Consider the following 16,316-nt stretch of genomic DNA (forward strand, 5'->3'; position numbering starts at 1 on the left):
CATTGATGTTCTGAGTCAATGAGGGAAGTTTATTTTTTTTACCCCCTGCTCTCCTCAGTGTGCAGTGTTAAATTCTTACTGACAAAGCATTTTCAGGCAGAGGGATCTTATCCTGCCTCTTTTAAGATTGACAGCAGATGTTTAAACCCTTTGGGGTTTATTAATTTATTTTTTTCATTTCCTGCAGTACAGCAGTGTGATTTGGAAGGAGAGCCATTTGGCTCACCGCATACCTGTTTTAATTGCACTTAAACCAGTAGATATTTTGCTAGAATGATCTTAAATCAGCTTGTTAGCACTGACACAAGTTTTCTAGTGAGAAATGTGTGTAATTCTTTTATCTGCTGCAACATACTACTTTTATCTGTGGTTGAAACTCACCCAAATTAGGAGGCGGAACAAAGAGCTGTTCACTATCTACATCTCCCCGAAGGCCTGATGCAGAGGGCAGAGGAATGTAAGACTTGTGAAGCTGTTGTAGTAACCGTGCCTGGAAATTGATTTTATCTTTAAGGCTGTTGCTGTTTCTTTGCCGTAAAATCCTTTTTCACTGTACTGGTTTTGGAGCTCATATGAAGAGCGCATCTTTGGCACAGATGTGCCACTATCATTTTTTAATTTGTACTTTAATTTTTGAAAGGGAAAAAAAAAAAAACAGAACACCAAAGATGCCCTTTTCAGTTTTATTTCTGTGTAATATTGATGAATTCCTACAACGATCCTTGTAAAATAGAGTCCTAGAAGTCAGAGACAGAAAAGGCTTCATATTGCTCACTGCAGAATGCTGTTAACACACCTCAGCTAAATTCTACCTTCGTGTCTTTAGTGGTTGTCCTTCCAAAGTATAATTAGAATAAACTTCAGGTCAGCTTCTTTCTCAGAAACTGATGCTGCAAGTCATGTGAAATGAAGATGAGAGGAGAAGCAAGGCAGCTAAAAGCTCCATGACTCAAACCAGGCCACGGCTGAGCATGGCCTGCCGAGCTGTGATGGGTGCTGGATCTCAATGTTACGAAGGATGAGTACAGCTCAGGAATCACAATGAATTTCTGAGAGAGTTGCACATGTTGGAGTTCAAAGCTGTTTGAATTCTGAACTGTCAACATCCCATTACAGTACAAGTTAAGAGACGATATTGCTATATTACTATTGTGTCTAGTTTGTTTAATGTTCTTCAGGTGCTTTTCTGAATTTAATTTCCACTCTTGTTAAAGGAATAGGGGAGCTGGCAGCATCTTCTAGCCTTTGTGCAAAGGAATAATGGGAGGGAGAAGGTTATGTCCGTGCCTAAAGGAACATGGAGAATGTCCATGCATGAGGGTGGAGAGCTCTGTTTATTGCAGGAGAGATTTTTGTGTGCTGGAGATGAAGCAGAAAGGGATTAATTTGGCAGCGGAAGAGAAAGTTTCACTTCATTCCCAGAGAAGTTCAGTGTTTCTCTTTGGAGCGGCTCAGTTTTTAACATCACAGGCTTTATAATGAGCAGTGCAGCTTCCTGCTGGCAGGCAGACTTTGGGAGCAGAGTTGTGCATTTTTCCAGATAGGCTTGAAGGGTTCCCTTTTCAAAACTTTAGGTTTCTGTAGAAAGATCCATTTTAACTGTTAGTGTACAGTATGAGGTAAAACACGAATCCTGTTCCTGTCAGTAGGAACTCTGGAGTGCATAAAGCCAGGATTTCACCCCAAGATTCCTTGGGATCTGTCAGACTGGTTATAGCAGAAATACATATCTAGAATTGGGCACTGGAAAGCACATGACCACTTGGTTGCAAAATTAACAGAGACGCAAATAAAAGAAACTAAGTATGACAAGCCCCCCAAAAACTAATTTAAGCTTAGGAGAACAGAAATGAAAGTGGTGAGAAGCCTGGTGAAAAATCATGCTCTTATCTCTGCCCTGTGCAGAATTGTTCCCCTGCAATATGTTCTCCAGGTCTTTGTCTAGACGTTGTGTGTCTAGAGAGACGTTTGTCTTCATGATGTTATACCCAAATGGCATGTCTGAGTGCTCAGATGGATATTTTGTCAGTATTTCAAGCTATCGAAGTTGATCTTTAGCTGAAGGGTGAGTTTAGAACTCAGCGTTATTTCCAGCTCCACAGATCATCAGCATTTCAACAAATACAGCGTTTTCCTCAGCAGGAAGGCAATGTCTGCCCCCCCAGATGTGTTGCAATGGGGACGTATAGGAGGGATGACGTGGTTTGCTAAATGGAATACGCCTCTGGAGTTAACAGCGGCTTCAGCCCTCTTTTCCTTCTCTGTTAGCCCAGGACAGCACCGCAGCGAGGACGGTGACAGCCTGGTGAGAGCTGCAGTGCAGCACTGCGTGTATTTGACAAGCTGAGTTTGACACTCAGTCTGGCAGAGTGTCAGTTTGTCAAATACCCCAAGTGAGGCACTTGCTGAGCAACACGGCCGTGCACCGAGGCGATGGACTCCTTCACACCCATATTCTGCTCCTCTCTAAAAACCCCACGAGGTATGGAACAAACCGCCCACTGTTACTGGGCGCCCCACTGCTTTCATGCGGTCAGGTTTCCTTCCCACCCTGATCTCAGGGGTGCCTGCTGGAGTGGTACTCTAGTGGCAAACTGCTACAGGAGTACTGGTACAGTTCCTCTGCATTGGGAGAACAGAACTGGGCTGTTTTTAAGAAAGACCATGGAGTCCATTACTTTTCCTTGCAGTGTTGTTGTTTGGCTTAGGCTGGGTCTTCCTAGCCAGCACTTGCCGCAAGGCTGCTTCTTGTTTTTGCCACATTTCTATTTTGTTCAAATAATTCTGAGTGACCTCGCTCGAAGATCTAATGCTCTCTTAGCATTTTTAAGGACAGCCTTGTAGCATATCAGGCACACGGCTTGAGATAGCCCTTGGTGAGTGAGGGATGCAGCTGACAGAGCACAAGTGCCCAGCCCAGTTTGACTAACCTCCTTGCTCAGAAGCTGAGAGAAAAATCCCAAAGCTCTACTGACCTTTCTTTTAGGTCAGCACCACCTGCAAATTTTGTGGTATTTGAGAATATTGATACACTTTAATACTAAGCCGTTTTATTTTTTCCCTATATATTTTGAAGAAGTTGGAGTTTGTACAAAGCTGGGACCAACTAACATTTAGTTTGGCCCAAGCAAACTGTGTTCTGCTTTCTGAATAAGTCCTATCAGCAGGGCTCATTGTGTGCTTCTGGACAAGCACGGTCCTACCCGCTGTGACTCACACTCCCGTGGTCTCTTTCCAACACCTACGCATGACTCATAGACATCGCTCTGATCAGTATCACTGAGGTCATCTTCAAAAGAGAACAAAGTCTATTATTTCAGGGTTTGTTTCGTCCTCCGTGGATCCTTAATGTAGCTGGCAGATATATCAGCCCCAGCCCTCGTCACCTCACAGACCTCCAGGTTGCAGCAGGCCTGAAGTGTTGTGCAGTGCAGCTAGCCCAGCATTCATTTTAAGCTCTTCACAGTTGTTTCCTTATGCGTTTACAGCTTTTGCTTTCAGAAAAGTTAATCCATTCTTATTCTATGAGAAATACCGAAGTAGAGGGGAACAAACTTTTCTACCAGAGACTTCCTCTCTTCTCTCTGTTGAGAGCAGCAGGTTCAGGAGGGCTCTGAGGGCTGGCCACACCTGGCAGCTTAGAAGCCAGCAGGTCTGCACAGCTGTACAGAAGCGAGGGGAGCTTCAAGTCTCATGATAGTGTGCTGGCTGCTAGAAATAGTGTACTTTTCTGGAGATCCTGTAGTTTCAGAGCGGAAGCTGAGGTTTCCCTTTCTGTGCTGGTGTAGAACTGGGCTCTGTCAGATGAGTCATGTCCCTGGGTGAATGACCAGCACGAGGAAAGGAGAAGTTCTCCTGTTTGATGGAGATGTGACACAGCGGAGCCCTCTATGGCTTTCAGAAGGAAAATGTTCTGTTCCCAATGGCTTTTACTACCAAGCACACAAAAAATATAAATAAAAAAATAACCACGTGGTGCATAGAGGGAACAACAACCTGGGCACTGGGAAAGGTTTGTGTGTTTCCACTGATCTTTCCCTGGTGACGAAGGCCATTTTGCTGCCTGGACTGGAGGCAGTACCAACGGCTGAGGTACTCAGGATGTGCTCCACCTGGGGTGTTTGCTACCTCCTTCTTTGTTCCTGTTGCTTTCTTCCTTTGCAGCCTCTCCTAGAATTCAGGGCTCCCGAGGAAACTGCCTGGAGTTGCTCAGAGAAGATTGATGCTGGGAGGAATCGAAGTTTGGAGAAATCACATTGTTACATAGTCAGTGAGGGAACTTGAAGTCAGGAGCTTATACTGGAAGTAAATCTTGCATAAAACGTTAGGCTAGCTGTAAATGAATGAGCTTGAGACTTGGAATGGAAGAAAAGAGAGCCATGTTCTACATTTTGTCTGCTGTGATGACAGTTGGGAAGCTGAGAAGCTTTCAGTTCCTTCAAAGACAGCACTCATACCACATGCTTCTGCTCCCTGTGCAAAGGGCTGCAGCTCCCCATTCCTCATTTCTTTTTGTCCTGCTTCACCCAAGATTGTAGCACCAACACTACTGTTTCAACCCTGCACCTTCAAGGCCAGCTTCTGTGAGGTGCACTCTGCAGTGAGTGCATGAGTTACAAAAAGCACACAGCCCTTTGAGGACAAGCTACCCCAGAGACAAAGCAAAAGAGCCCCTCGCACATATTTCCAGCACTTCTCATCCTCAGTCAGGACACAGCCACCCCAGGAGCAGGCCAGATGGGAGCACCAGCAGCACATGTGTGCAGATCAATGCTTAGCATGGGGCTGAGTCCCACGTCGCCCCTGGGGACACAGTCCTGCTGGGTGCTACCTGCAGTTCAGGAAGCTCAGCATCTTGGTGCTGCAGCACAGCCAGCCTGCAGTGCCTGCAACTGTGGTTGAAGTAATGAGAGGAGTGTGGTGCGGGATGACTTAATGCCTCTCATCTGTCCTCTCTAAAAAGGAAACCCAGGTCAAACTTCCAAGTCACAAAGTTATAGATTCCTTAGAAGGGACCTTCAGAGGTCATCTAGTCCAGCTCCCCTGCAATGAACAGGAATATTCACAGCTCCCAGATGGCCCAGGGCCTGATCCAGCCTTACCTTGAAAGTCTCCAGGGTTGGGATATCCTCCACATCTCTCTGCAACCTGTTCCAGTGCCTCATTGCCACATATCCAACCTAAATCTTTCCCCTCTTTATGCTTGAAGCCATTTACCCTTGTTCCATCACCACAGACCCTGCTACAGACCCATAGCTCCAAAGATACCAAAAGGCCACTCTCAGGCCACTTTGCAGCCTTCTCTTCAGGCTGAACAGCCCCAGCTCTCAGCCTGTCCTCATAGGAGAGGTGTTCCAGCCCTGGGATCATGTGGCCCTCCTCTTGATGCTCTCCAACAGGTCTATGTCTCTCCTGCACTCCACGTCTGAATGCAGTGCTCCAGGTGAAGCCTCACAGCACAGAGTAGAGGTGCAGGATCACCTCCCTTGCCCCACTAGCCATGCATCTTTTGATTCAGCCCAGCATACAATTGGCTCCTGTCCAGCTTTCCATGCATCAGCACCCCCCAAGGCTTTTTCAGTAGGGCTGCACTTATTCCTTTCATCCCCCAGTTTGTACTGGTAGTGAGGGTTGCCTCAACCCAGGTGCAAGATCCTGCATTTAGATTTGCTGAACTTCATGAGGTTCACCTAGGCCCACTGCTCAAGCCTGTCTCAGTCCCTCTGGATGGCATCTCATCCCTCTGGTGTATCCACCACATCCCACAGGTTGGGGTGATCAGCAAAGTGCTGATGAGAACTCGATCCCACTGTTGATGTCACTGATGAAGAAAAGAGTATCAGTCCCAGCACTGACCCCTGGGGGACACCACGCATCACTGATCTCCATCCAGACATTGATCCATTGACAAACACTCTCTGGCCTCGATTCTGCATCCAGTTCTTTGCCCATTGACCAGTCCACCCATCAAATTCATCTTTCCAATTTGGAGAAAAGAATGTTGTGGGCTACTGTGCCAAAGGCCAAAAGTCAAATGCTGGCCATTTGGTCTGTATCCCTACCTGTGCTACAGAAGTGAACCAGAAGACAGAGAACAAATTTGCAAACAACAGACATATGAAGGCACTGTGTGGTAAAACACCAAGAAAGCCAGAATGCATATACTACAGATGTTTTTGAAGTACTTTATATTTGCCCTGGGAAATAAATGGCAATGCACTAATCGAGCACTTTTCAAGGCATTTTACAAACAAAAGCTCCTTCATTAAATAGACAAGCATGAACATCACAGTTGTAACCAGACAGATTTAGTCATGTCCCATACAGTGAGTCAGTGTCAGTCTGGTGGATCCAGGATCTCCCTTACTCAGTCACTATTCCAAATGCCTCAGATTTCTCTCTGCAATGCTTTTCTATTGTGCTTCTGGCTTCCACACTGCAAAATGAAGCACTAGTAATCCCTTCAACACCAGCTCTGCTTTGCCAGGAGAAGAACAGAGGGTGCCAGTTAAGAGGCTCATCACCTACAGGGTTATTCCCATTTGTAATGAGCTCCAGTTTGATTGCTAAATGATATTCCTGGGATATCAACCTCCTCTGTAGTCTCTTTACTATCTAACAAGATAGCTCAAGAACAAACAAGCAGTACAACCAGTATCTGCTGGATTGTAAAAGCCAGAAGCCATCCATTTCCAGTACAACTCTTGGCTCCTTACACTCTGGGATGCCCAAACAGGGGAACATGCTCTTGAAAGTGCACCTTGCTGGTGTTATTGGCTAGCAGTGTTGCACCCAGCTGCACCTTGACCTGGAGGCAAAGGACATTTCTGTTTCCACTTCTTCAGATCCTTTCTTTCTCAGTTTGCTCCTTCAGGCTGCTCTGAAATTATTTGCTATTTAAAAATTTGTGGACAGACAGCCACTTGGCTGAAGGTTTCTGCACCACTGGGCAGGGACTCATTTGCCAAATCCTAAGAAGTTCCCCTGGGTTAAAGAAAGCAGTAAAGCCGGTATATTGATCAGAGGAGAAGGCAGACAGGAAGAATAGCTTCCCTTAGTAAAGTTTACCACTCAATATCTGTAGCCTCATCTTCTGCACAGATGGAAATGCTGGTACTCTACGGAAAGTTCTGTACTTCATATTCTGATTCCATTGCATTCACAAGGGACTCACTCTCAGCATTTTTACTCCGGCGTGTGCTCTCATAGCTGTTGCCTGTTATGCTCTCATAGTTGTTGCATGTCATGGTAACATTTCCATAGGATTCTTCAGTCTCAGAATTTATCTTCTCTTTTCTGCACTCAACAGGGACTTCCACATCATTGTCCAATCTAATGACATCTGCAGTGCTGTGGCTGAAACAAAGAGACATTCTTAAGAATGAGAACTAAGTCCCCCTTAATATCTGCTGTCTCACTCCACCTCCTCAACATAATGGAGAGAATATAAGATGGACAAGTTCTCGAATTAACTTAGAGGCACTTTAATGACAAAAGCAAAGGTCACGTGTGGAAGCAATCAAAAAGAAGCAGGGAGATTTATTCTCTACTTCCCATCAGCTGGCAATACCCAGCCACTGCCTGGGAATCAGAGCCTCAGTACACATGATGGTTGCTTCCAAAGGCAATTGATGTAACCAGAAACGCCTCCCCCAGCTCCTCCCGCATCCCTTAGCATTATTGCTGAGCTGGGTGTCATACAGTGTGGAAAACCTTTGTGCTTAGGATAGGTCAGCTGTCTTGGCTGCATCCCCACCAAGCTGCTGCGCATCCTGACCTGCTGGCCTCTGTGGGTTGGAAAGAGAGCCTTGGTGCTGCACAAGTGCTCAGCAATAGCCAGACCCCTGGGGGGTTACTGACACTGTTTTAGGCACAAATGTAAAGCAACGTTAGGGCTGTTATGAGGAATGTTAACTCTATTCCAGCCAGATAAAAGAAATCTTTTGCTTTTCACCGAGTAAAAAGGCTTTTCTGAAACAAATATCAGTATGTTGCCCTCAAAAGTCTTCTCAACATAATAGGTGAAAAATTGTACTTACAAAGCAACTTCATAGATGGAGTCTGAAAAAAAGGAAGAATTGAACGTATGCATCAGTACATTTTATGACTAATGTGCCCCAGGAATAAAAATAAAAAGGGAAGAAAACAAGCAAAACCAACAAAGAAACCACAGCTGCTTCCAGATATTCCCACCTTCGGGAATCCACCTTGTTGCTCCCTGGGGGGACACTGGCTGGGGCAGGGAAGGGGCCAAGGCAGAATGCTGGGACTGTGGGGATAGGAATGGGGCTGGAGAGAGCACAGTGCCCTGCCCTACCTGCCCACCCCTGTTAGAAAGATGCTGTTCTGAATGTCTTCAACAAAAATAATTTTTCAAAAATGTTTGCATGCTCTTGTGTGTTCAGGCATTCAATAAATATATTCTGTGTTTGTTAATTAAAAAGGAAAGACTTTTTCAGTCTTTCACCACCTATTTTGACTTGTGCGTGCTTTGGTGTCTTCACAATTCGGCTACCAGAGCTGTGACATAAAGCTGTGAGGACAGTACCAACCCCAGCCCACAAAGCCCTCAAAGCCAAACCACGGCAGGCATTCAAGCTCCCCACAACAATCTACTCACCATTTTTGGGCTTTCTAGTACAAGCAATAGCAAAAATGACAAGGAAAACCATAGCACCACCCAACACAGCAATCGGGATGACCAGGTACAGGTGAGTCCTCCAGGAACCTATAGCGATATGGCAAAAGACTTTCAAACAGAGAAGCCCTCCCAGGCTGCAACAGCACTTACATGGTGCTGACCACATCCTGGAGGCCCAGCCAGCCCCTGAGCTCTGCGTGCATTTGTGTGCTACTTGACTATGTCCCTCTACTCCCCACGTAGCAGCATCTTGCCCATTTGGCCCCACATGGGTGTTTTTATGTGAGCCAGAGCCTCCTGCTGAGTGCTGGGGCTGTAGCTGTGAGCTGGGCAGAAGTGTGCAGTGCATGTCATGGAAGAAAGGCTTTCAGGAGGTGCCCTCAACACTTTTCATTCAAGGATGCTGTCCAATTGTATTTGGAGCATGTTCAAACCTACCATGGCACTGCAAACCTAGCTGAGGTACAGAGAGTCAGCTTGCACACTCCTTTTTGTTGCTCCAGCCTTGAGACCAGAATGAACTACTGGTCAGGAATGCTGCAAGAAGCCTGGATGTTCTGGTTATGGAATGTATTTCTTTTGTCCCTAGAAGTATCTGGTTTATTTTAAGAGTCCCTAAAAAACATCTAGGTCCCTTGAGAACAGCTAGCAATGCTGCTTATAGCCAAAATACAGAACATGAACTTTGGAATGGAAGATACTGAGCAGTCAGTTCGGGTCCTCCAATCTTGTTCAGAGTTACACAATGTCTCAACTTACTCTGAATTGTTTCATCTGTTTCTGGGTATCCCACAGCATTCTCAGAAGTCACTGCTGCTTCAGGCAGATCTGCAAAACCAACAAGAATGAGAAGTGTGCAGTGCAATTCCAATCTGCCATGGAAATAGATAAGCTCTGGAAATAAGCAACCCCTTCCCTTAACTTCTAGCTGCTGAAGCCGATTTACATGACCTGCTATGGTGGGTCGCAATCAGTTCAGATGAAATGACCTCAATAAGTTTCTACAAGAGGATCTACCCTAACCCAGGTCTGAGTTCCCACAACCCATAAAGATGAACTGGCAACTGCGGGTCCTTCCTCAGAGGAGATATCTTTAGCAAGAAAAGCAGCTGCTTTACAGTGGCGTTTGTCTCATCTGTATCTGTTGTTTCTCTTCGGTCCTTTCTAAGGTCTAAGGAGAGTCTGAGGTGCCTAATTGTAGATATCAGTATAAGCTTCCCCCTCCTCTGGGCCAGTTTTATGTGGGCATCATTGAGTTTGTGTTCCCATAGATGGCTGCCAAGAGACTGCTGTAGGGAACTGAAGTGGCAGTACACAGTCTGCATGTGCTCTTGGGAAGGATTTCAGGCATTGCATCAGCTTGTCGCCTTGGTGACTTTTGGACTGACTTAAGCATCATCCCAAGAGCGCTGTTATTACTGCTAAGCACTGGGTCAGCTCCCAGCCCCCAGCCCCTCACCCTGGCCACACATTGCTCCCTGCTGACCTGTGGCTGGGTGGTGTGCCTCCGTTGTGACAGACAGATCTGCAAATGAAAAGGGCAGGGACGCTCAGCGTGTGTCCACAGGATGCAGCACTCCCTCAGCCACTCCTGGACACCTGGCATCCTTCTCCATAGGCACCACAGTGTTGGCCTTACTCTGCCAGCATGGCTTGCCAGGCACCATCAGGTGTGCTGAGGGCTGAGCCAAGCTCCCTTCTGCTCAGCCATGCTGCCCTCTGTAGCAGGCAGGACACGATCCACATTTGGCATTATGCACCCGAACCCTGCACCCCCTCTGTGGCTGCCTCGATGAAGCTGAGGGCTGGGACTCACCTCTCACTGTCAACTCAACAGCATCACTGCGCTGCACCATCCCTGTATTGACCCTGTTCTGCACCTCACAGTAGTACATCCCCGCGTCGGAGGGCTGCAGGCTGCTCCACACCAGCTCAGCTTCACTGCCCAGGAGCTGCTCACTCCTGCCTGGTGCCATCCGGAACCAGCGGTAGCTGATGGGGGGGGACCCTTGGGCCACACAGGTCAGGCTGGCCTTGGCTCCCACCGGCACCGCCAGCCCCAGCTCTCCAGCCACAATGGTGGGCTTGGTCACGGCCACTACAAGACAAAGCAGATGGGCCTGGGTCATGGTGGCTGTGGTGGGGGAAGGTTTCCCTCACAATAAAGCGACTCCCATCCTCATGGTCCTTTCCCAGGACATCACCACTGGGTTGCGCTCTGTGCAGCTGTGCCTATGGCTAGATGTGCACCAGCTGTGTCACCTACTGCCACTGCTGCTCCACAGCAGCCTGCTCTGCTGAGTTGTTGCCTTTCCCAACACTGCCATAAGGCCCCTTGAGGAAAGAGCTTTTTATTTAAACACACACAGAGTGCTTGGAAAGGGGAGAAGGCACATCCCGTATGCTAGAAAAGCCAGGGACATTGGGTATCTGCACAGAACCAGACCCAGTCCTGGGCGCTAGCTTCACCACCTGGATCTGTGTCCCACTGGCAGATCCACACCACAGTGAGTGCAAACTCACTGCTACTCCTTCCTGAATGCACAGAACTGAGCACAAGGCAATTCCCATCCAGGTACCTCAACACCCAACTCGGATACGGGTAGGCAGAATGAGGTGAACTGCCGCTTGTTCTGCAGATTATACAACAGCAAGGCTTTATTGCTGGATTTACCTTTGGTGACTTTAACCATAGTGGTCACCTCCTTTGTTATCAGGCTGTAGTTTTCAGACCTCCAGGTGACTTGACAGGTGTAGTGTCCGCTGTCAGGAATTTCGAGGTCTGTGATGTGGAGTGAGGCATCCCCTGGGCTGCTCTTTGGGACACTGACTCGGTTTCGGAACCGAGACAAGAGGATGTGGTCACCAGAACCATCCCTCCGAAAGATGGTGGAGGTGCTGAGGTCTCTCTCCATGCTCCAGGTGAGCACCTGCTGCGTGAAATCTTGTGAAGGCGTGTAGGTACACGGTATAGTGGTGGATCCCATCCATACCCCTTTGACCTGAGTTGCACCAGACAGATCCAGGAGGGCTGCAAAGAAACAGCAATTGAAGGAAAGAAACAAGAATGCAGCAGAAGAGGGGAACATCCCTTAGGATCAACAGAAGCCAGCATGTGGTAGCATCTTAGTTATGCACTAGACCACAGCCAGCTAAGTCTGGGCCTGTCCCCATCTCACTGAGCATGGGGAAGTGAACAGTTACATCAAACTCATGGCTATTCTTAATGCTTCTCTCTGGACACCGGCCAGTTCTCAATTCCTTCTCAGTACTGAGAGGCACAAATCCCACCTCCAGTAGCAGTATCACAGCTGCAGCCTTCACAAGAACTTCAGGAGCATCTCTTATTCCTGCTCCCTAGCCGCAGCCTTCACGCACTACTTCTGCTGCTTGGCTTTCTGCTTATACTTGCAGGATGACACAAACAGCAGTGGCCTCTCCCTCTACTGCTGACACTGCTTGTTCTGACAGCACCACTTGCAGCATTGTCCTGTATCCCCTGTACAGGAAGAAGGGTGAACAAATCACATTTACTGTGTCACTGCAATAAGCGTGCGTGTAAGAGTCAGTGTTTGCACTCCTTAGCATCATTAGCTTCTTACGAAACTGCCCTGCTGCTCATGGAGGCAGCAGCGCAGCTGTGCAGGGAGAAGCCCTTCTCTGTGCAGCAGTGCTGTCTCTGAGCCGCAGGAGGGGCCCTTCGGGTGCGGGGGGGTCTGTGGATCTCTGTCCACAGGGGCAGCCGAGGGGCTGCTGGGGCTGAGCTCTGTGGAAGCTTATTTCTGACAGCACCAGCAAAATACTCATCCCTGAGATGGTATTTTTAAAAGAAACGTTTCCTCCCTGTGATGCTTATTAAACTAAGATGCTTCCTGAGACTTCCAGAAGAACGATGTCAGTTCTCACACTGGGAGAGGTGGAGCTGAGTACACAGAAACCTGCAGAGCAGGTTTGGAAGCAGCAAAGCAGTGAGAGAGATTTGTATTATCAGCAATACATGAAAAAGAGAAGAAAAGAGTTCTTACACTACAGTCCATTTGTAAAAGAGTCGAGTACCTCCTTCCTAGCCTGCTAGCACAAGCATTCCTGGTGGCATGGAAGTACTATGCAGGCAGGTATCTGCCTTTACTGGTCTGGACTACTGGATTTGGAACAGTAGATCAAACCCAATCTTCTTGCATTAGCCTTGGAGAACTTCAGCTCTGACCTGGGTTCTTTGGTTGGTATCTGTCTCAGCCAAATAAACACTGCCAGGACACAAATGGGCACAGGAGGAGGGGGTGCAGACTTCGTGATGTCGTTTATTCTCCCACTCTTTCCAACTCTCTGTCCAGTGAGGCTGTCCCAGGAGCAGCACATATGTCTCATGGGCATATGAATTGAAGCCAGGGTTCCTCTGTCACCTCTCCTAATGCATCTAGAGAGCCAGGACATCAGGAGTAACCAAGGGAAATTACGTGCCTGCATAAACCGTCACAGTTACAGCCATCTCTCTTGTTCTCCCAGGACCACGCTAGCAGAGCAACGGGGATGCATTATTAAATTGGAATCATAGAATTGCTCAGGTTGGCAAAGACCTTCTAGATCATCCAGTCCAACCATCCACCTACTGAATTCTAGAAGAACGTGCGCATTCCAGCTTCACAAGGACAGTTTTGGAAGGTAACACCACATCAGAGCATGTCCTCCACAAGGATCCTGAAAGGTCCTGTTTTGATCCTGCTGTGGCACATGGAGCCAACCTGCCTAACTCTGTCCTGTCTGCTGCACTCTCGAAGCAGCTGGGTGTCCCTGATAGGAGTCTTTCCAAAGGAGACTTGTGAACTCTCAGGCTCTATTTTTCAAGAAGAAACTAATGGCTTTCCTCACTTCACAACTTTTAAAAAGCAGGCCATCGTAATTGAAAAGAATTCTCCTACCCTCTTAGTACTTTGATTTTTCTTCTCGTACAAGGAAGCAGTTACTCACCCCTGCAGTCAACAAAAGCCGTCACCACCACTGCCAGCAGCACCACTGCTCCCATCCTGCCAGGACTGCAGCTCCGCTCTCCTCCTCCTCCTATGCCTGGAGAGAGACCTCCACACTTCTTGGACCAGGAGACAAGTCAAGAACACTTCCCTTTCTTCTGTCCTGTGTCATCTCGGATCCAGGCTGCGCTGCTGTCCTTTTTCCTTCCTTCTTTTTGAGATATCACGAGTCCATTCACCGAGGTGAAGGATGACCAAGGACTGCAAGGATCTGTCTCTTTCCATTTCAAATCTCATCCTCACCCTCTTCTCTTGCCTTTTTCTGACTAATACTCTATTTCTTCTTTCCTCATGGTTTTGTATACATTTCTTTTTTCCTTTTCCTTTTCTTCCAATTACTCCACGTTTGCATTCACTTCATAATGAAAGAGCTTTACGATGGCCACATAATCAAGTACTCAGTAATAAGGGAAAGCAAACTGGAGAATGCTTGAAAAGCAAGAATTCAGCTACCTCTGACTTGTGTGTGATGATACGGCTCAGCATCTCCTTCCATCACATTCAAAACTGGCTCCAGAAATGTCAAAGCACAGCAGCCTTCCCATGGGAGGTGTGAGCACAGACTCACTGCACATCAGGAAGGAGCACGAGGCACAGATCAACCTGCTGGGGCTCTGTTATTTCCTTGGAATCTTCCTTGCTGATGATACCGTGCTCTTCCACCACACACTTCAGCAGCACATCATGTGCAGGTCAATCTGTAGCCTGAATGAGGAAAAGGAACAGCTGTAGTTCCTTTGCCTAATGAAGCCTTTTAGATCAGAAAAACTTTTACTTTTTTTCCCCCCCGATTCAACAAAAAAACAAAAAAAAAAACCAAACAAAAAAAACAAGAACCCACCAACATCCTGCTCTTTACTATGAAAGGAATTTCCCCACAAAAAGCTGCATTTTTCTCCACCTGCCCAGAAACTGCCCTGTTGCGATGCAGCTGCAAGGGAAGGTGCACAGTAAAGATCAGCAACCCAGAGACACCCACACTTAACGCTAGCGCAGATTTTAACACCCAAAGGTGAACAGATGTTCACTGCCTGCTGCTCCCATTTTCAGAGCATCACAGATTGTCTTACGTGCAGAATTATTCTGTGTTCAGTGTATCACTAGTATTAACAAAAGGAGGAATTACAGAAGACAAGAAACGTGTTTGAAAGCAAGCCTACCAGGTGAATTATGCTACAGGCAGTCAATTATTCATTAAAGCTACTGCTTAATATTTTTTCAATAGTCATATTTTTAACATCCAGTTTGCATTTAATTTTAACAACTGCATCATTCAACAAAACCCGCTGAAGTACTTCCAAGAAATAATTTCATTTCCCCTCCACCCCTCATTATTGTGTCAGTGGTGAAGATTTCTCTGCATAGAATTCTTGGCTGGAAAGAAAAGACTGATGGAGGGAGAGAAACAGCAGAGCATCCTGGAAGACTGCTGTCACTGAGAAGTCAATCGCATCAATATGGGAATTCTAAAGGCTGCAAGAAATACTGAATGGCATCTCTGAGCCAAGGACCAACGTGTCTGAAATATGGGGGCCATTTTCTCTTGGAGCTGGAAGGGCAGTTTATCTGATTTTGCCATGGCTATGACCCATCACAGCAGGTATCCAGCCTGGTTGCACTGCAGCACTCAGACCGTTCTCTGGAGGTGCTGCAGCTGGGCAGTGTTGGGCGGCTCTTCCTTTCTGTGCAGGGCAATGAAATCCAGTGACCAGCTTCACTTCTCCAAAATCAGTAACCTGATGGAAACAGTGCAGGTTTCATTCTGCTCTTTGGGCAGAGGCACATCTGCAGTTGGATGATTTGAGGAATGGGATTTCAGCTGAGTTCTGATTATTGCTGCCATAGAGTTTGCAACAGTAAAATTTTCAGTACAACTATGTTAAGCATGGCCAGCCTGGAGGAAAGAGCTAAAAATTGCTGATATGACAATTTTTTGAACCGGACATGCAAGACTTCCTGAAGCTGTAATTGTACAGGATGAACGTTGACTACTTAGCTAAGCCAAACATGAAGAACTATAGTTCCTCAAATATGATCAGCGCTGCATCTTTATCTCCTTGTGACAGAGACATAGCAGCCAGTGTTCTTTCTGAGTCATGCAGACAGCCCATTTCTTTCTTACTGGAAGACTTCTTGTGGTTTTGCATCTGAACACATGAAGAAAAAGCCTTTCATGTCCTCGTATTTCAGTGCCACTGCTTTCTCCCTTTGCAGTGCCAGGCAATAAGGCACCCCTGCAGCTGTGCCTCTCACAGGAACCCACCCTCCTGCTGCACACTGGGCACATTCCTCAGCATCATTTCCTCAGCTCAGATAGAATGACCAATACTGCTCTTTGTTCTGGAATTCCTGTTCCTACAACTCTGGCTGGTAAGAAGTAGCACAGCACAAATCCATGTTTCACAGAAAGCGACTGCAGATGGGACCTCAGAGCCCACCCATAGGGCCCACACCTACAGAGCTCGTGTCTTACCCTCAGGGTTTGAAATAGCCTGCCAAGGGTTAGAGAACTTTGCTGCAATTTTCCTGATGCTGCAAATACGGGTTTAGCCTGCAAGGTGGTGACAAGCAGTGCCGAGCTTTGTACAAAGCACCAAAGGTAAGTGGACAAGATAGAAAGCTCCCAGTGTGCTTTCATAAAGCATCTG

General features: G+C 47.1%; 1 protein-coding gene and 1 long non-coding RNA gene across 3 annotated transcripts in view; one reads left to right on the forward strand and one right to left on the reverse strand.

The window, feature by feature from the left end:
- Window positions 1–6,223, forward strand: part of LOC104912133 — a 19,852-nt gene extending 13,629 nt beyond the window's left edge. The window contains exon 5 of one of the 2 annotated variants that reach the window (XR_794417.3): window positions 870–6,223. This is a non-coding gene — a long non-coding RNA (uncharacterized LOC104912133). The remainder of the gene's footprint in view (window positions 1–869) is intronic. The other variant, XR_794418.3, reaches the window with a different exon arrangement.
- VSIG4 (V-set and immunoglobulin domain containing 4) lies at window positions 6,163–14,402 on the reverse strand. The gene is made up of 8 exons (XM_003208264.4): window positions 13,610–14,402; window positions 11,316–11,672; window positions 10,458–10,739; window positions 10,128–10,166; window positions 9,401–9,469; window positions 8,621–8,728; window positions 8,040–8,061; window positions 6,163–7,356 (listed from the first exon to the last, which is right to left on the reverse strand). The coding sequence occupies exons 1-8, from the start codon at window positions 13,662–13,664 to the stop codon at window positions 7,119–7,121; spliced, it is 1,170 nt and encodes a 389-aa protein (XP_003208312.2). The 5' UTR covers window positions 13,665–14,402; the 3' UTR covers window positions 6,163–7,118.
- Between the last annotated feature and the right edge of the window lie 1,914 nt (window positions 14,403–16,316).

This window comes from Meleagris gallopavo, chromosome 9, assembly GCF_000146605.3.
Source record: "Meleagris gallopavo isolate NT-WF06-2002-E0010 breed Aviagen turkey brand Nicholas breeding stock chromosome 9, Turkey_5.1, whole genome shotgun sequence".
Lineage (NCBI taxonomy): Eukaryota > Metazoa > Chordata > Aves > Galliformes > Phasianidae > Meleagris > Meleagris gallopavo.

Excerpts from the sequence above, each read along its gene's own strand:
- VSIG4 (XM_003208264.4), bottom strand. The coding sequence starts at position 13,664 with ATGGGAGCAGTGGTGCTGCTGGCAGTGGTGGTGACGGCTTTTGTTGAC. Across the intron at positions 10,740-11,315 it reads TATGGTTAAAGTCACCAAAG|TGGCCGTGACCAAGCCCACC; the intron begins GTAAATCCAGCA and ends TTTGTCTTGTAG. Across the intron at positions 9,470-10,127 it reads GGCACACCACCCAGCCACAG|ATCTGCCTGAAGCAGCAGTG; the intron begins GTCAGCAGGGAG and ends TTGGTTTTGCAG.